At 39.9% G+C, this 20,680-nt stretch overlaps 1 protein-coding gene across 1 annotated transcript; it reads left to right on the top strand.

Annotated features, from left to right (window-relative positions):
* Nucleotides 1–2,539: 2,539 nt before the first annotated feature.
* DBI (diazepam binding inhibitor, acyl-CoA binding protein) lies at nucleotides 2,540–10,452 on the top strand. The gene is made up of 4 exons (XM_007425537.3): nucleotides 2,540–2,696; nucleotides 3,889–4,006; nucleotides 8,952–9,014; nucleotides 10,198–10,452. The coding sequence occupies exons 1-4, from the start codon at nucleotides 2,688–2,690 to the stop codon at nucleotides 10,272–10,274; spliced, it is 267 nt and encodes an 88-aa protein (XP_007425599.1). The 5' UTR covers nucleotides 2,540–2,687; the 3' UTR covers nucleotides 10,275–10,452.
* The last annotated feature ends 10,228 nt before the right edge of the window (nucleotides 10,453–20,680 follow it).

The following is a 20,680-nucleotide window of genomic DNA, read 5'->3' as shown; positions in this document are numbered from 1 at the left end:
CGTCATTCGTTCGCTGGGTCCTCCCCTATCGCCTCTCATTTCCTGGTAGAGAAAGACGCCGGTCTCGAGGCTCCTACTATTCTCCGCCCCTCTCATCAGTGATTGGCTGTTTCTCCCACTTTTGCGTTCCACCCAATGACGAAGCCTAGAATTCTCTTTTCTCTTTTTGCATCTTTGAGTGCCTCGCAATTCCTTTCGGACGCACCTGTCGTCCTTTTTCTCCTTTCTCTACTTAGCTTGACCTCAAATCATAAAGATTTTTCATTGATCACCTAAACCTTTCAGGAAGAATGTTACGCATCTTGTATCTATGCCGATTTTATTGTAATCCACTTCGAGATTTCTGTTAAACAAAAAATTAGTGTTACATGCCTGTTTAAAATAAAGTATGTCTTACCAAAATAATTCAACTTTCTCACCAAGTGATTCTGGTAGGTTTCTTCCCCACTCGTCCCTTAAAGCTGGATATTTTTAAATTGCTATTATAAATGCTTATTCTCCCGAGTGGGTTGCAAAGTAGGATGCAGCCAAGAGAGCATTTTACCACAATCATGCAAAGCGCTCCAATAATATATTCAAATTTGAAAGTAAGGCTGAGAATTCTCAAAAATGAAATACCTTTCTTACACTACTGCACCCTTTACCTGTTTCTCCAACCTCAACAGTCTAAGTTTCGTGATCCCCCAAAGTCATTTATTTGAGTTTCTCTGAGCTTGGACTCCACAGTTCAGCCCTGAGCTATGCATATTTGCCTCTATTAGCATCATTTATTTGATTCGAAATAAACCTGGACCAGAAAACGACAGGATTGCTGTCTTGCTGGGGGCGATCACAGTATTGTTAAAATACTAGAATTTCTTCCACTTGTCAACTATGGGCATTTTTATACACTGTGGAGAGAGAGCAAATCACACAAAAAAGAACCCATAAGTTATAATGTAGAGGAAGGCGAGAATTTTCTCTTGGTTAAATACGGCTTGCATTCTGACATTATGCATCCGTGATGTAATTTCCGCACCATTTTCTGATCGGCCACGTGGAGTTCTATATTTCTCCTCCGACCTGGGTAGATGCCAGTGGCATATCAAAGGGCTGAACTCAATTATTTAGCAAGTAGATTTCAGGTTCCTTGTGGCAGCACATAGAATACTTTCTATGAGGACCAAGAATGGGAGAAATACACAAGAATTCCTGAAAACAGACCAATGAAATGGCAAAGTTTGCATCTTCATGAGGACCTTACTAGGCAGCCTTCATTGGAAGTGCGGGTAAACCACAACCTAAAATGCATTTCAAAGTGCATAATCCTGGGAATCAAAGTAAGGAACAGGAATCTATGAAAAAAGGTTTCAGATCTACAAGGAGCTGGGAGGATTCAGAGAGACAAGTGGGTCCTTTGATTCAAAGACTCTGCTGATTTCTGTGGAATAGGCATTTAGCTAGAAATCTACATTAAGTTGTTATGCTTTATTTTGGCAGTTTTTGTCCACTGTTTTATTTACTCTGATATCTTCTTTATCAAAGCAAATTTAGTTTTTCAGTGGGTTTTATATCACTTGGAATCTCTGGGCAACAGAGATTTCTATTAGTAAATCAATGCTGTCACCTATTTTGTCCAGAATCTTCCAATTCTAAAGTTCCACTATGTATTCTTTCTTGACAGGAAATTCTCTAGAGACATTTTCTATACTTTAGGTAAAGGGACCTGACTCCCCAGTAATATGCTCTAAAAGTTACAGAGTTGGAAATTGGCATTAAATAATTTATTTTCCTTTTCCATTATTTTTATTATTTATTTATTATTCCCCTCTTCCTTGCCACTGACTATATTATTACTAAAAGGAGGTGGAGAAGCTCAATTATGGCATCAAAGACATGGCCAGGTGCTGACTGTGAAACAGACCTTAAACTGCTCATGTGCAACTCCAAGTTAAACTAAAGAAGAAGAAAACCAACATATTGGAAGAGGTCAGTTTATATCCCAATACCAAAAAAAAGGAGACTTAATAGCGTGTGCAAACTATCATACAATATCCTTAATTTCACATCCTAGCAAAATAACGCTTAGGGTCATCCAATGCAGATTAGAGCCCAAAATGGAAAAAGAGATGCCACATGTTCAAGCCGGCTTTAGAAAAGGCCGATAACGTAAGACATTATTGCTAATGCACACTGGATAACTGAGAAAGCCAAAGAATACCAAAAAGTCACGATGAGCTTCATCGATTATAGAAAGGCCTTTGATTGTGTCAATCACATCAAGCTGTGGGATGTGCTCAGAAAAAAATGGGAATCTCAGAACATCTCATTGAAGAAACTTATATACAGGTCGGGAAGTGAAACATGGTGAAACAGACTGGCAGGATTTTGTCCTCTTCTATCCGACCTTGACCTATTCCGGCGGGAGTCCCCAAACTACCCTCCGCAACCGGACGTGAGGTTCATTCGCCCCTCTTAAGTTAGTTAGATCTCTGGCGACCATTTATTCCACCCTTCGGGGCAACGCGATTGAACGAATCCTCGGAATTCTCCGCCCTTCCCCTGTGATTGGTCGGCGTTAACTGGGCTGATGAGTGAAATAGTGGCGCTGCAAAGGCACTAGAAAGGGGAAGCGCGCTCTCAGTAGTTTGGGGGTGCTCCGGTCTTACCCTCGTTCTTGCCGAAGACCACTGGGGTATCTTGCCATCATGACGCAGGTGAGTTCTAAACCCCGCCGTACCGAATAGACAAAAGCGTCTTTCTTTCTCTCTCCTTTGAATCAGACGGTCTTTTGTCTGGCATGGGGGGAAGGGAATACGTGCGTGCCATGCTTTCCGCCCCCCCCCGCTCCTTCTTTCTTTCCTTTCGTCACCAGAGAATTCGCGCCGAGCTAAGCTTCATAGTCCAACTAATTCTTCCATTTTGTATCGCTTGCGGCTTCCCCTAGCAAAGCCGTCAGGACTAGTCCCTGCAGTTTTCTTGGCAAGCTTTTTCGGCAGTGATTGGCCATTTGCAGTGAATGCAAGAGTAATGTTGTTTAAATATTTGGTCAACCGACGAGGCTTCTGAGAAAACATGTTCAGGGATAGACCTTAAGTTTTTGTCGGCAGCTGAAGTGTCTTCAAAGTGCCTACAATAAAACATCTGATTTCTTGCGGGGTGGGGGAGGGGGGAAATAAGTATTGTATTTCCAGTGCATCAGTGTAACAACTGACAATTGTGGCTACAGTTGAACACTGAAGCAGTTGGAGTTTGATAGTGTAACTACTGGTGGTACCGTACTTGACAACTTTCAGTGGAAGTGATTTGTAGGAATGAATAGGTAGTCCCCGGGTTAAGAACTCCCGGTTTAAGGATGACCCATAGTAAGAACGGAGCGTATTGCATACAGTGCAACTCAGATTTTGTTACATTGTTACATACAATGATTCACGTTTACACAATACTACTTATACAGCATTGTACAATAATACTGTTCCAGCTTGCACGTAAATTCGACTTAAGGACAGACCTTGGGAACAGAACTTGTTCTTAAACTGTAGTCCATGCATAAATTGTGTAGCGTAGGAAGGAGACCCAATTACAGTTCTGAAAATTGCTCAGCTGCCAAGTGTTGGAAATTGATTTCACAACATTTCACAACCAGTATCACACTTTTGATCTCTGTAGTCTTTGTTCAACTAAATACTCGTGTCTCTGTATAAAGGTTGAAATTAGAGCCCTATATGCATGCATCCCATAATTCAAGTTGAATTCAGTGAAACTTGCATTCCATTAAATGTGCTGTAATTAGGTGAAACTGAAGAACACTTTAAAAATTACAATCCTTGTGTTATATACAATTAAGAATTGTCAGCTTTCAACAATGGGAGCAGTAAATATATTTTCTTGCTGCCACTACTGAAATAGGCAGAGTTTGATAAAGCTGCTGAAGAAGTTAAGAAACTGAAGACCCAGCCAACAGATGCAGAAATGCTAGATATCTACAGCCATTACAAGCAAGCTACAGTTGGAGATGTAAATACAGGTAAGAACTAGTGACTATATCTGCACAAGGTTGCAGGATCTCAAATAAATGAATAAAATCTAGGAGTCCAACCTCCTTGCTTGAGCAAAAACTTTTTCAGAATTGATGTGAACAGAACTATTTCCACAAATCCTATATGCTAAAAATACAAATGAATATTGGACTGAAGTCAAGATCTGGTTCATTTAGCTATACACTCTTAAATTTTAAAGTGAATACATAATAGGTTATATTCATGATAGTTTTGCCAATACTTCAGCTTGACTTCCAGATTGAGAACTTCTCATTTGGTCAGAGTTAAGCTACAGGCAAACACCACTTTAATATGCCTATAAGATCATTATTCCAGAGAGTCCTAAAAGCATAATTAACTCTCAATATATGGCATGAACCCTCAGTGGCTCATAAGTCCCTGGAATGTTAAAATTTCTTGGTAAAATATATTCCCAGAAATATATTTAAATTGTGTTTATGTCCCATCTTGTCTCTAAGACCTTGAACTATCTTTGATCAAGCAGGGACTTGAACTTGCTTCTCCCTAGTCCAACATGCCAGCCACTATACCACGTATGGCATAGTCACAACTATAACATACCTGTTAAAATAGGTTCATTTTATGTTAAACCTCCCAACACTAGATTTACATCCTGCCTTTATTTTGTACAACTCAGGGTGGCATACATAATGTTCCAGGCTCTTATTTTCCCCACAACAACAACCCTGTGAAGGAGATTGGGTTAAGAGAGAGTGACTAGCCCAGCATCACCCAGCTGGCTTTCATCCCAAAGGGGGACTAGAACTCATGGACTCTAGGTTTCTAGTCCAGCACCTTAATCATGACACCAAAATGTTGCTGTAACATTTCTGGTCACAGCTGTTGCAGTGGTTCTTTGACACAGTGCTTGTAGTGTTAAGGGTAGCCATCCCCCTCTTTAAGATGTCCTGGGACAACAGCTTCCAGAATTTTCTGGCCAATGTGCTTCTCTCCATTGGAGGCTGCAAACAGTGTGATACTACAATAAATCTTAGCGTTCTTGGTCTACTCATTTTAGCTAATCCTCAGAAAGCAATAGAGACCAAGTATGGCGGCCCTTGTGGTTAGTGCCTTAAGAAATATTCTACACTCAGACTTAGTATCTTTTGATCCTTGGGAGGATTCATGTTCCAAGCAAGGTAGATAATCAAAGGTAGGAATTAATACCTTATACTTAACTAAGGTTTCTAATACAGACCTGGTTAATTATATGTTATGGAGAGGTTATTAATAAAACAAGTTAAGTTAAATGAGCCATAAGCATCTGTTTCATAAAACCTTTAAACTGGAATAAGCAACCTAGTGAGCTCCAGATTTCTTGGCCTTCATGAGCCATCTTCCTCAATCAACATAGCCAATGGCAGGTGATTGTGTTAGTTGTGGTCTGATTTATGTAAATAGTACCAGATTCCCTGCCTCTGCTTCAAGATCTCCTGTGTGAGAAAGGTAAGTCTTTGCACGTGGTAGTCTAATAGTCCTATTTAAAGAATCATGAGAATACACTTGTGTTAATCATGAGAATTAAGCCTGGAGGCAATTCTTTCTCATTACATCATAAACCGTTTCAGTCACCACCTACTATTATCTAGTAACCTACTTAAAGATTTGGCCTATTCAGTGATTACCCAAACTTTAGGGTTATTTGAAATACTGTTCCTATTTTGTACTTAGATGTTTCTTATAGTTTCAAATAATTTTGTTTCTGTAACTCATAAGAAAGGAAGCATAGGGGCAACTTGGATATCAAAAAAAGGAGACACGGAAGCCTCTCTCCTAATACAGTTGCAACAGTACTGATACTGTTGGACATTTGAAGAGAATGTGAAACTCTTGGCTGGGTAATGTTGGTGTCTCTGCTGGGGAAGCAAGGGACAGTAGCTCAGTTTTTCTCAGGTTGGTGCTGCCAACTCAAGCTCAAGGTCATCCATTCTTCCTTGCAAGCAGAGGATTTTTTTCAGACAGTCTCATTGCCAACTTCGAGAATTAAAGTGGTAGATTTGTTGAACCACATTGCTTTTGTACTTAGGCCAAAAGTTTAGGCATGGAATGGGTCTCCAAAATATATTTCATGGGAGATAGGTAGAAAAACCCTGTTTCCTTTGTTCCTGTGACCCAACTGGAACAAATAGTGCCCCCCCCAAAATTTGCAGATTGTCAATGAAAGAGAGGCTGCTCTGCTCAGATAACCATCTCACTGGGCAAAGGCACACACCATTCACTGAGAGCCAGTCAGTGACCATGTTCACAGATCAACATGCTAAACGGAAACGTTTAGGTTGTATGAATGTACACAGCGCTATTTTCAACCATCCACATGCTTAATTCTACCAAGGTTTCAGACTCAGATTCTTATCTTCAGGTAAGAATGGGTGCCATCTTAGATCCCTTTCACTTGGATATTTTACCTTAGGTGTATCGATGAATACACTGTTGAGGTTAACCAGGAATCTAAGAGACTATTCATTTTGAGTTCAAACAACACAGTGAGTCTAGAGTCTTGGATAAAGCAAGCACGGTGAAGAGTTAAAAGTGGCACTCTGCATTCTCATTGCTCAAGTTTTTCTGCTCAGTGTAAACATGCAAACATCGTCAGAGTTCCACTGAAGTTCTCCAGAACATAGGTGCCATCTTTTGTCTTCACAATGGCTCTAAGGTTCCCAGGACTGTAGGTCAGCTTACTTGAATTCTTGAAATTGCAATCAACATTGCAATTACTTGTACAGGTAGTCCTTAACTTATTACCATAACTGGGACCAGAACTTCCATTGCTAAATGATGCGGTCATTAAGTGAGTCGTGCCTGATTTTACAACCTTTTTTGCTGCAGTCATTAAGCGAATTGCACAATTGTTAAGCAAATCCTGCTTCCCCCATTGACTTGTCGGAAGCTCCCTGGGAAGGTCGCAGATGGCAATCATGTGACCGCAGGATGCTGCAACTGTCGTAAATACATGCCAGGGGTCAAGTGCCCAAATTTTGATCAGGTTATTGTGGGGACGCTGCAACAGTCGTAAGTGCAGGGACCAGTTGTAAGACACTTCTTTCAGCGGCGTCATAACTTCAAACTGTTGTTAAATGAATGGTTGTACATCAAGGACTACCTGTATAATAATTACAAGTAATATATAATAAAGAGCATAATCTCTTACCTAAAAGAAAATGGAACTCTAGTGTGAATATTTTCAGAATGGAATCTGTTTCTATGTTTCATTAATAAAGGAGCTACTTATTAGAACCAAATACCAAAAAAAATAAATAAAAAATTGAGGATATGTCTTCATGCATTTATTTGTTTTACATCTTGTTGTTCCATCTATTGGAATGATAAAGGAGACAAGCAGATATAAAATAAAGCAAATAATTAATGCTATGTATGTACATACATACCTATCATACTTTGGGATAAACAACACTCTGTAAAATGTAAAAAAAGTAGGAAGCATTGAGCAAAATAAATTAGAGGGAGGAGATAAGAGAACAGGAAGTTAAGTGAATCTTGTGTCACCAGGTGGCCTCATGGATATTGACCTTTGGGATACACTATTGGTCAGCATTGGTATACTTTGGCCAGTAGGCCATAACTACACCCAAAGCCCAATTTTACCCCAAGCATGCTCATGTTATTCAGTGCAAACTAGGACCTTTAATCTAGAGACTACCTTACAAGCCAACATACCGTTGTCAGCATCCTGTCAACCAGGAGCTACATGCAGTGTACAGACAGAAACTCAAAGTACAGTCATTAACATAAACTTAAAATTCACAAAATCCTGTTATAAACATTCAGAAAACCTAGTTGAAGAGGTAAGCCATGTGTCTTTTCCTAAACAGAGCCAGAAGTGGCCAAATGCCAGCCTTAAAGGATTGTTTCCCTGTAGCTTGTGATACAAAAATCCTTCTTTGTGTGCCTGGAAAGCTTCTGAAATTGGGTGGCCCGTTCAGGTGAGTCTCTCCTACAGGTTAATAAAGGCTAGACTAAACAGGACTAATGAACAACTAAAATATGTAGTAGTGATCCAGAGGTGAACAGCTGGTTGTTACCAATGTTACTCTGGAAAGTTCAAGAACAAAGTTATAAGTGGAATACTTGAGTATGAAAAGCAAGTGGTTTCTTGTGGAGGTAAAAGTTAGTTTTTAAAGATGAATTTAAAAACCATTTCACAAAGTGTACTTTTGAATGCAATATAGAGCATGTTTTCAAATCCTTGTGTCCTAATGTGCAGCAGAGGAATCTTACTTATGCAGGAGCGTACATGCTGAACTGAATGATGCAAACAGAGCTTGTTCATATGTATGTCAAGGTCTCCATTGTAGTGGAGGTCATGCTCAGCTTCAGATACTGATGAATGGTAGCTGGCTTTCAGGCTGTATAGGAAAACTGTTTGACATAAGTACTGTTAGCCATAATTAGCAGATACGCTGTAGGGTACTTTGACCTAGCAACAACTACACTCTGTTGATTGGGCAGAAAAAGACTACAGTTATCAGTAGCAAAGTCATGGATCGCTAAATAATTGTCCCACACTGCCAGGATGATAATTTAAGTTAGAACAGTTAGAATTTTTTCAGCACACCGCAAGATCTTGTCCACCCTCCTGCAATCAAACACTTAAAATGTTGTGGCTAGTCATTACTGTCTGTTTTTTTAAAAATGTATTTTCAGTCTCTCAGTAAGCAAGACTAAATTTATAAGCACTTAATTTAGCATACAAAATAGACCAGGAAAGCCTTGCATTTCTATTTCAAAACTGCCTGATTCCAGATTTTTTTTTTTTAAATAACTTTTTCTGCTCATCCTTCTTGCATAGCCTGTAAAGTTAACGAAATTTACTTTCTTCATGTGAACTCTCCTCAAAGCTGTGATTTGTCCTACACGCACACCTAAGAGCCATGTGAAAATGTTCTGTTTCAGAACGCCCTGGAATGCTTGATTTCAAAGGCAAAGCCAAGTGGGATGCCTGGAGTGCTTTAAAAGGTAGGCCTTGGCAAAGACAAATGAAGTAACAGATGTGACTCGAAACCTAAAAGTGCCATCCCAGCCAAATCTTTAGCCTGCAAATGTTCTTACAGGTGATTTGTTGGTGGTATTAAAGGCAGTTAACTCTTTACGCATGCTTCATTTGCACAAGGGAGTCATGGACATTCAGTGCCAATCTAAAATTCTCGAAGAAGTGGAAGGATAAGAAATCCCTTACATTAGCCGATGTTGCTCTCTGGGCAGAGTCTTATTTGAATATTGACGGTTCTACATGAAAGTCACCTAGGCTTCTATAGCTTGAAAATCATAAGAGTCTGAAAATTTGGTTAGTTGATCAGGATTCCCAGGTAAACTGAACTGATGAGATGCGTTGGTTGTCGTCTACTGAAAGTTATGGCTTTAAATCAGGTCTCAACGTCATTAACCGCAAGGCCTTAAGCTAGGAGCAGGAGTCCTGTTAAATGCACAGTGTTCAGCAAAAGATAGCATGTTAGTATACTTACTATTCTTTTAATTGACTATTGAACTTTTTTCCCCTGGAAGTTTACAGGGGTAAAAAAGATGGAGGCTTTGCAGGGAGCTTTTAATTGCCACACTTCTGGAAGCCATCAAACGGTCTTTTGATCTTGATGATTTCTCATAAAGGAAAATAGCATGCATCCTGGTTATTTAAACTATATTCATACACTTATTATTGATATCACTTAATCTGTAAAGTAAATATCACTGACTTTACAGTATTAGTTCTTTCTGCCTTGTTCTTATTAAGTCCATAGTTTCCGTGGGGGGAACCCCAAACCCTCGCTCATCCAATATCTAGTATTGTCACTTTGTGGACAGAAAGAAGTTCTGTTGTCAAAGGATGCAGTGATAGGCATGAAGTGGAGTACATTCAGATCCAAACTTTCACAACAGGTTTTGTCAATCTTCTTCTGTAACCTGAAATTACACAGAAGTGGCCATTGTTGTTTCTTCATAGGCATAAAGAATAAAGTCACTATCTTTATGCAACAAATTGGCACACTGGAGCCATTACTTACACAACAACTCCCAAATTAGGCTGCCTTAGTACACTTTAAGCTTGACACAGAAGGGAGAAATTGGGGTAGAAAATAAACAGGAATTGTCAGTAATTTCATACTATATTTTTGCTCACCCAGCAAAATCTTTTTCTTTTCAGGTATGTCGAAAGAAGATGCAATGAAAGCCTATATAGCAAAAGTTAATGAGCTGAAGGACAAATATGGAATGCAATGAACTCCTGCCTGAATGGAAATATGCTTCACTAACAGTGTGGATACCTAAATTGTATAGTGCACAGTACTGCAGTGCCAAAAGTGTGCTACTTCTGAATTAATCACTGTGTAATTTCCTTCTAACGGTTTATAGAATAAAAATACCCTGTCAGTCAGTGTCCAACTGATTGGTAATGACAGCTTCTTTTGCTTGTTCCTCAGTAAAGAGCTAAGGAAGAATTTCCCATTGCCAAAAAGCTTTCATGGCTGTATTCATAGTAAAATGCAGAGGTGAAGTTTGTTTAACTATGGTTTACTGGAAAAGCTACAGATGGTTGGGTCACATCATATGCTTACTCACAAATATGCAAACCACATTTTAGTATTGCATAAGCCAGCCCCCTGACTTGCCTGTTTCCTCCTTTGGATGTTCAAGGTCCTGGTATGTAGGCTGTTCTAGCAGCTCAGCAACAACTGAAGCTTAGCCAGCCTGCTGTCCAGTTATGTGAACTGCTTGCCTAGTGTTTGGGGAAGGCAGATAACTTCACTCCCATTAAGATGCCCTTCTAGATCTAAGGCTATCCCATGCCAATTACCATGTTAGCGTGTAATCTTAAACCATATGAAAACTTAATCACAGACAAGCAGATTTGCATCTTCGTTCCTCTGCAAATGGGATGATTAACTATGGATTTTTCCATGCATGGTTTGTTTAGGGTGGCCTGCGAACAAGATCCAAGCCAGAGAAAGCACGTCCTTGGATTGTGCAATGTACTGTACAGGTTGGTTAGCCGTACCTGTTAATTTGCATGGTCACCGCTAAGTAGAGTGACCATATAATTTGTTATACAAACAGGGTCTTTTGTGCTGAAATGTGAAAAACTAGCTAGGATCAATGGCTCAGGAGTTCATGGTGTAGCAGGGAAGAAGACAGCGGCTGACCAAGACATCACAAGGAAGGTAAAGTAGGGAAAGGGTGCTCAGGGCTCGTCTTGCCCATACCTATGCAGGTTAAAAAAGGAAGACAAAATGCAGGACTTGTAGCACTGGCTTTGCTCCACGAGTAACGACTATTAATAAAGCTTAATTTTAAAAAGTCCAGGACAAATGCTAAACTGGAGACGGCGCCAGGACAACAGGAGTAAACTAGGACTTTCCAGGCAAACTGGATGTGTGGGATGTATGATCATCCTCCTGCTAAGTCATAACATGGCTTAGCATAATCTGCAAGCAAGTCTAGTACTGTGAATTTCAATTTGTTTCTGCTCCTTAGAAATGTAAAGTGGTATTCTGTTGAAACCTTGTGTTGATGTCAGGCCTGAGTAGTAGAAAGAGTAAAGTAACCATAACATGGATCAAGTTAAATCCCTTATTGGGAATCTGCTGTCTCTATGTAAAAGCGATCAGCATATTTAGCTGGTACAGGTTTACTGGCCGTAGTGGCAGCTGAAATTATCTGCTGCTTTTACACAAAATATCAAAGTTGCAAACTGACACTGGCTATGTTGTTCTAAATAGTAATTGCAAAAATGCCCATCCAAAAGCAGCTGTAGAAATAATCTCCTTTTGGAACATTGAGTTGGAGTCAGTCCAACATGTGCAGGTAAAATAATAGAACTCTGACTGCATTAGACCTTATTGGTCTTAATAAGTCTTCAGTTCTGTCCATGCAACATATAGTTTACTTACTGAATAAACCAGAATTGGCAGGGTTTGCCTAACATACTAGGCCATAAGGCATTATGACAATGTGTTGCATGAGCCTCGCCTTAGGCTGAAAGAGTGCAATATATTGAGCCATAAACTACTCAACTGCATTTCAATCTACTGATGGTTTAGTATATCAAGCAAAGCTGTAACATTGTGTTAACTGACCCATGGCGCATGAACATAGTCATATGCTCCTGAACAGACATTAGGCTAGAAAATAATACACGACTGAATTAAAACCAGGAAGTGTAGGAAGGTACATCTGGCCAGACTGTATAAAATATTTCCATCTTGCAAACCTATCAGCCTTTATCATGTATAACAGATATAGTGGGGCAACAGTGACACAAAAAGTAGAATCCAAGATTGAGTGAACGCTTTAGAAGCAATCTTGGTCAGCAGAGGGAGCCAGCTCCCTTTGAATAGAGGACCAACATCTAAGCAAAAGTTGAGCTGTCTCTTTTTCCTCCTGGCTTAAGCTACTGTAGCTAAATTTTTAAAGGACAGTGAAAGTACCTAACACTATCGTAATTGAAATAATCCTCCATAAGAAGGTTAGTAGAATTTTTCTGTATTTTCTAACTCTAGCTCAGAAACCAACAGTTGCTTATTTAATATAAAAGATTAGCACTGCCTTCTAGAGCAACCAGAAATATCTAAAGTTTGGGATCAAGAATGGAGGATTAATGTTAGCAAGACTCTTATGTATACAAGACTATTTAAGGAGGTCAAAATATCAGGAACTGGAAAGAATTGTGAGTGCCCCATGAGGACTACAACACTGAAGACTTTTCATACACTGATAACAGAAGTCATTAGTAACTCAAGTGTCAAGAGGATAGTGGTATTCTATTACATTTATTAAATAAAAATTACTAAGAAACAGCTACCTTGCAAAGGGATGCTGTGACATTGAGCAATTTTACTTTAGCCACTTTTCACTGATCAGAATATTAATATTTGATTTTATTTTATAGGTTGGCATGTAATATTTTTGCAGAATCATATCTGGAATGATGTAGTCTAAAAAACCTGTTTCACTAATAACTGCCTGCATCTTGCTTTTCTTTTCCTTTCCTCTACTTTCTTTCCTTTGGTCTTTATCTCGTGTGCCTTTCCTTCTCTGTCCCTGCTGGGTTGGGATCATCCTTCATTTGCAAAGCAGAGAGATCTTGCTTGCTCTTGGTCCTTCCCACTCCTTTCATACCCTCATGATGGGGTAGACACACCAGACAGTTCCAGACAGTCTTGCCAGGCCAACTCTCGGAAACAGGACCCAACATGGCATAAGAGAGCAGGCAGGAGTTCCTGGGGGCAGCACAATTCGTTGTGAGAGGCCTTGGGGCACTGCCTAGATGACCCAGCCAACCAGGCCCTGCTGTGGCCAGGAGACTCACCACTCAGGCTGAGTTGTGAAGTGTTCCTGCCAGGCTGTTTCTCTTCCTGGAGTGCTGCTGACAGCTCAGCCGGCCCTCTACACCCTCCTAGGTACCATACTCAGCATCTTCAAAGTGTTGCAGGCTGGGTAAATTATTTGGAGGGCAGCTGAGCCCTCTGGTGAACATCTCTATTCAACCATTCCAAAATGAAATCCCTATGGTATTTCTGAAAATGCAAGCCCCTAAGAAAGAAATGCAACTGAGAGAAAAGGATTTTCATGCTTATGGAGTTAGATGAGAAGGTTATGTACCCATGACCAGAAAATTCCTGGAATAGGTTTACAGTATTATTACAGAGGACTTCCATTTGAAGAAGGAAAATTTGATAACTGAGTGCACTGAGCTCCTTTAAATGAGCAACACATTCATTCTTGCTCTAGGTACAGGACAGAAGAATACAGCAGTCAAGGAGAGCTTTGTAGAACAAAACTTCCCTTTCTTTGTACCCATCCAGTCAATATGACATAAATCTGGCTATGCCTATCCTGTAGTCAAAAGCATGATCCTTGATTGCAGGTTGGTTCTCCTGGGTATGAGAAAGATCATGCTTGCATTGTACTCTAAATCCTATCCTTCCACCACAAAATGACACAGGAAACCAAAGAAAGCCCACTTAGCTGTTTAACAGCCATTTGGACTGGTATCCTTGCTATATACAGTCAGTTCTCGTTATTTGTGGATTCCGTATTTGCAAATTCACCTACTCGCTAACATTGATTTGTAACTGCAAAATCAATACTTGTGGTGCTTTCATGGTCATTCATGGACATGTAGGATGGCGAAAAACTTGAGGTGCCTGATTGTAGTGGTATATGGGAAGGACCTTGGGAGACAGGAGGAAGAGCCATAGCCTAGACAATGGTCTGATAAACTAAATTTGAGTCTAAAGGAAGGGTGGGGGTGAAGAAAGCATCTCAGAAAGGACCCTCCCTAGTTTTGGGGAGAGTAAAAGTGAGGGACAGGAGGGTTACTCTCAGACTTGCAAGATTCTGTTACTCTAGCCTTGCCATAAAGGCAGAGTTGGTACTCATGGTTGGTGCTTCTTGTCTGGATTACCTCAAAGAGCTGTCACTGATGTGCACATTCCCAGCGGAGATTCCAGTATTTGCTAATTCAGTGTTTGTGGTGACTTTATAGAATGTAATTACCGTGAATAACGAGAATTGAATTGACTGCAATAGATATAACATATTTAAATAATAATATGTATGGTGCCTGGTGAAGCCATTCTTCTTGGTCTCAGTGAGGAGTTGGAAGACTCCTCTGAGTTGTCCAGGGACATTGGATCTATTTCTGAGTTTGTTTTCCTGTTCAAATCCAAAACGAATCAATGCTTGGCTACAATCTTTTTCAGGTTATTAGTATTCTGATTTTTCCTCTCTCTCTTGAATAGTTTTGAAAGATATCTATAGTAGGAGTTTTCTGTGTGTGCTGTAAGTGCTAAATTCTAAAACTGGTCTGAAGGGATCATCTGCAAAAGACCCTCAGTGAATACTTGCACCAGAATGTAGCTAAAACTGATAAGCATTTTTCTCTGCACCCACCAACTACTTTTAAAATTCTAATTATCACATTGTTTCAAAATGTATGGCAAATATGTTTTGCTTTGCTCAAAAGTGCTTCCAGGGTTGTTGTTGGTACTATTATTGCTGTTCCTGCTGCTGCTATTATTATTATTTACCTCTTCATCAAATATGCTGAACTCCTTTACTTTTAAAGATAACCAGAACAGGAAACCTTGCTTTCAATCCAGTTGGGAAGTTAAGCAGACTCAGGCATGGTTAATATTTGGATGGGAGACTACCAGGGAATACCAAGGTGGTAGGAGTTAAAAAAAGAGACGAGACTGAGAAGTTAAAAAAAAAAAAAAGCACTTCCTTGAAGAAATCAATGACAAATCACTTCTGTACTGTTGCCAGGAAAAATACATGGACGTGAAATCACCAGGAGTCAAGCACAATTCAAAGGAAACTTTATGGCCTTGAAAACAAATTGTATAAAGTCTGCTTCTATTACCTAAAGATAAAGCATGAGCCCTTAACCTTATTTTTATTCCATTTATTTGCCTTGTGATAAGCTGCATTCAAAATCTGTGTCTTTCTAAATATCTAAGGACTCTAAACAACTTCAGTGTCAAACCTATTTGGATGAGAATTCACTTTTACCTTCCTTTTTCACCAGCACTATCACTTTCACCTATTTCCTTGGCTTTGTAATATAATAATATTGGCTGCCTTTACACAGCTATTGAAAGGAATGAACCCAATAGTTTGTCAACAACTTATTTTCTTTTAGTGAACACTGCTATCTTTGTTTCATCTGATCCAAATAATTCTGAATTTAGCTTACAGTAGTATTAGAGGAAAATATTTTATACCATCTGAATCTCAGAATTTATTCATAGACTTTCTCAAGCTAGGACTGAAAGGCTACCCAATTTGTTATAATCACAAATGATCTACAGTTCTGTTAAACTAACCACTATTCCATTCTCCCTATTTCAATTTTCTACCTCTCAAGTAATCTCTATGTTTTGCTTACTTGGGTTCCAGTTGAGCTGGGTTGTTTATACTTTTTGAAAATGGAGATCAACCAATGGTTCTTTCTTCATCATAAGAATCTGAGGTATAATGTGAAGCCATCACAGCACCAGGCATAACCTAATTTGAATGTCTGTAATTCCTTTCCAGTTTGGCAAACCACTTCTGAAAAACCTTGCTAAGAAAACTGCAAGGACTTGTCTAGGCAGTCTCCAAGAATCAGACATGATTTAACGGATTAAAAAAAAAATCCTTTCCACACCCCACATTGAAAGACATTCTCATTTTAATATCAAGTCAACCTTCTCCTCCAACACACATTTTGTAAGTTCTTGCTTTTGACAGTATAATCTGGAGATTCCAAAAGGTTGCATATTCATAAGTGACTACTATTCTTTCAGTAGCCATCATGGATGCCTTGTTCTTTGAGATACTGTATGTAAATGGCATGAAAAAGTTGCAATATGTCAAGTAAAATAATGGATCACACTTTATGGCTGAGTGGGAAACCTATGGCCGTGCCAGCACCCTTTATCATTGGCCATGCTGTGTGGAGCTCTTGGAAGTTGTACTTCAGCAACATCTGGACGGCTACTGGTTCTCCACACATTTTATGCAATGATGAAGAAGAAATTGCTGTCTTATGAATGTTGTGCTATGAAGCTTGTTAGGCAAAGTTAGGCTACAGAACTACCTAGTTAGGTATCTTATACTTGGATTCATAGTATGGGATCTATCCCAGCACAGATACTAGGGATATCTGTGAGGGAAGGTGCTCACAGTTTTCCTATATGGCACGCATGCACAAAACTTTGAGGCCCAATCTTTACAAGCCTGGCACAGAGAGCTTTCCTATTCATAAAATGGCTCTCATGCCAGGAATGGCTAATCACAATACCCCATCTTAACATAAGATAAACCAATGAGGTTGTTTGCCACCAAGTTTCTAATCTTCCAAAAAGGTTTCTGCACACCTGTGTCTCTTTTCCTGGAAAAACTGAAGCACTTTCCAACAAGTACAGACACCATGAATCATTTTTATCTTCCAAGAATGTTTAAGGGTTATGTGGGCTCCAGAGGCATTCTGATAATAAAGGCAGGTGCTTTGCTTTGTAGTTGCTAGCCTCCCATTTTTTAAAAAAAAAAAAAGTTTAAACTTTTAAATTAAATTTTGGACTATGGAATTGAGTATGCTTTCCTGGCATTTTGACGTCCACCAGTGCTCAGTTGTCTATCCTTGCTCAAGGGAGTTGTCAAATATCCTAACTATGCTCTAATTAAAATTTAAATTGCCATATTTGCAGGAGCAAATTTGGACTTTGGTAGCAATACTGCTACACAGCCTGATAAAATAGGGTGTTTTTCTTTTTGATTCTCATCTTGTAGCTTTTTCTGAAGCAGGAACCACTTGATCAAATATGACAAAAGTGTGCAAAAGTTGACCACTTAATCTCATTGATAAGGTTTTCTCGTTTCTTTCGGTAACTGGAACACTATCTAATCCAGTGTATGCAAAATCAGATGTTAATGTCTAAGACCTTTAGCCTGCCCTCTGAACTATGAAAGGCTGTAGGTCTATCCTTTAAATGTACATCTCTGCTGTGTTTTTTTGTTAACTTCTGTTCAATTTGATCTTTAAAACTGCATTTGGAGAAAAGCTTAATTTCTGGTTTCTAACAAAAAGGGTGTCAAAAATGAGAAAATAGCTTCTAATACATATAATCCCACTAAAGGGACTATCATTCCTTATATTTAATTAAATCATAATTATGTGGAAGCAGGTCTTGAAGTACAACACTACTTCAAAAGTGATCCACAGGATACTATGGATCATTACTTGTAAGGAATAATATTTGATAAAACAGGCAAGATGATCAAATAAAGATATTGCACTAATCATAAGAAAAAGCCAGAAGAACACACAGATGTACTACAGATTTCAGAACAACAACAACAAAAGAGAGGGAGAATGCCCCCTTCTCAGAGAAAATAGCAGAAAACAAATCTCTAGAAAGGAATGCACTATTTGTGGCACAATTCTATGCATATGTATTTAGGATTCTTCCTCGGGGCTAAATTACTGTGCTATCTGCCCTTTCTTGAGCCAGCAGAAAACTATCAAAACCAAACATTTGCTAATCTCATTGGCAATTCCTATCCTGCCAGCACAATGTCAGCAAGGGGTGCTGTATGTATTTATGGTGTAGAGGACACATGAGGGGAAGGGACTGGTGGATCCCCCTGGTTTTGTGTTCCTCCTCTGTTATTGGACACCACTAGCTGGCAGGAACACATCCACCAGTCACTCTTCTTAATGTGGGAGTCTTGACAGATAGCTAGATTGTCAGATTTAGTGTTATTCCAGAGGAGCACTCAATACATGCTCCAAAGCTGCTGACTGCTAGGGAGGGCTGGACCCTGAGAACTGACTCACTGCCTCCCACATCCACTTCGCTGGGAAGCTCCTCTCCCACTGGTCAGCTGCTCTTCAGGCTGATCCAGTCTCCAAGCTGGGCATCAGCTCAGAGATCTGACAGGGGAAGAGCCCAGTTTGAAAGAATCCAACTCTCCCCACTGTTCAAAGCAGAATGGCCCTGGAAGAGAGTGCCCAGGGACTGAGGGAAAGGAAGCATGCCCAGCTAAAGTGGTCAATAGATGCCAGGCTGATTCCACCCTATATGGTTCACCAAGCTGTGCCACTGACAGAATGACTGGGAGAGTGCATCAGATGGTATCCATGGTCAAACCTGTGATAGATAAGCTAAGGATGACTTAAGACTGTCTCCTGTATGGGCTGGGAATCAGCTGAAGGCGACATCACAGCAGACATAAGAGTTTGCGAGGGCATGTTGGCACTGCAGCTAGCTGCAAGTGAGGAAAGGCTCTTATACATTCTACTGTAGTGTTAGCCCTATAAGGTAGACCAGAAGAAACATACCCCATGTAGACCCAAAGCTACTTTTACCAAAACAGCTATAGTAACAGAAGCTTACAAATCTGAATGTGCTTCCCTCCCTCCCTACATGTAGTCAGTGACATTTACTTGTCTAGGAATGAGAATGCTTCCTGGGCAAACAAAGGTTAAGCAAGCACACCTCTGAAATATTTCCCTCTATCCTCTTTATCCCTCAGTATTTTAATCACAGAATATTTGTGAGAGAGAGGGAGAAAGAGAGAAAACCATGTTACCCTAATCAAAGTCTTTGCCACCCTATATCACCAAAGGCCCCAAACATTTTCTAGAGTTGCCCGTGTTAATAAGCATGCATAAATTGCAAATTAAATTCAGACTAGAGAGAAGCAAAAAACCCACAAGAGGGTTGTATTCCACTGATCTGTTTGCATAATAGCTACTCAGCTCTGTAATTTGCGTGTCTCTCTGAAAAGCCATGGCTACAAGCCAAAGAAAGTTTCAAGAACTTAGGCGTGACTAACATGTCTCACCAAGAAGTGTGTGTGCACCTATTCCTTCAAGAAAAAAGTAGGAGGAATAAGTGCTAACCTGCATGCGCGCGCACGCACACACACACACACAAAGAGTTCATTGTAAACACACTAAAGCATAAGTTCTATTGAACAATGCTATTTCCATAAAAATAAGCATGTAGAGGAATTCTGCTGTTCATCAGTTCATGGGGTGTTGAGTCCAGATATTCCTTTTGAAGCATCTTGGAAGAGGGCCTAATTGCAGTCATATCAGCAGTAACTGATAAGGAAAAATAATGTCAGTTATAATTGAATCCTACTAATTTAAGGTTCATAGAATGCGAAGCTCATGTATTTTTCATCATATCCACATTTGATTAGTGAAGTCAGATGGAGGGGGGTTTTGTTTCCATTCTTCTGTATGAGTCATGTGGTACATCTGCACACACTCATCCCTGGCACTTAAACTGGGAAGGAAAGCAGAGTAGGCAGGCTGACATCAGGACCCTTGCACTGCTATCTTTGCGGCATGGTCTGATCCCTTCTTCAATTCTCTCTGAGGCCTTAATGTTCTGAGAAAAAAGGAGTATCTCAACCTAACTACTCTTTTAATGTCCCAGAATGCCCTTGGCTTAGATCTGGGAGGCATTACAGGAAATTTAAAGCATGGCTAAATGCATTCTTCAACTTGGAGCATTGTCACCACAGCCAGATAAATTCGTTAGAGTCCAATATGAGAGAAGGAAGCCACCCACAAGAGGACACCGCCAGGAGCTAGACCTGAAGGTTGACTTAGATTGCTACCATTTTAGAGACCTTCTTGCCAGGTTAAAAACAAACAAACAAACTTTTTTACTCAGTTATCCTTTCATTTCCCTTCTCAGTGGTTGGCTTAATGACTTACCTCCCAATATGTTATGAGAGCACAACCCCCAGCCCAAAGGAACCCTTCTATAAATCTATATCCAAGCCACAAAGGGTAGAGAAACTATAGTACTCAGAGCCTTCTTGTTGCTCCATCATCCTGCTCCAACAATCAGTTCACTGCATAGGCAAGGAGCGCCAAAGTCAAAATAGTCTTGCTCCTACTTGTTTCCTTCATTCTGCAATTCCTGGACAGCTAATTCATTTATCTCATTTTTTATTGTTGCACAGATTGGGGGGGGGGGGTACTTCATTTATCCTCTTAAGAAGAACCTTCTGAGCCAGGCTGGGCTGAAAAATAATGGGGATTTGAACCTGGATCTCCTTTATTGCTGCCTGATACCTCAAGAACTATGCCATCCACATTCCCTACTAGTTCCAACTTGTGA

The sequence above is a fragment of the Python bivittatus genome, unplaced genomic scaffold (genome assembly GCF_059951505.1).
Source record: "Python bivittatus isolate LINGU-HERP-01145 unplaced genomic scaffold, Pbiv_v1 ctg000480_np1212, whole genome shotgun sequence".
NCBI classification, from domain to species: Eukaryota; Metazoa; Chordata; class Lepidosauria; order Squamata; family Pythonidae; genus Python; species Python bivittatus.
Note: the sequence above shows the minus strand (reverse complement) of the source record. Positions and strands in the feature narration are given on the sequence as shown.

What these genes read in the sequence shown, in the direction of transcription:
- DBI (XM_007425537.3), top strand. An exon ending in AGTTGGAGATGTAAATACAG is followed by an intron (nt 4,007 to 8,951) that starts GTAAGAACTAGT and finishes GTTCTGTTTCAG; the next exon opens with AACGCCCTGGAATGCTTGAT. An exon ending in TGCCTGGAGTGCTTTAAAAG is followed by an intron (nt 9,015 to 10,197) that starts GTAGGCCTTGGC and finishes TTTTCTTTTCAG; the next exon opens with GTATGTCGAAAGAAGATGCA.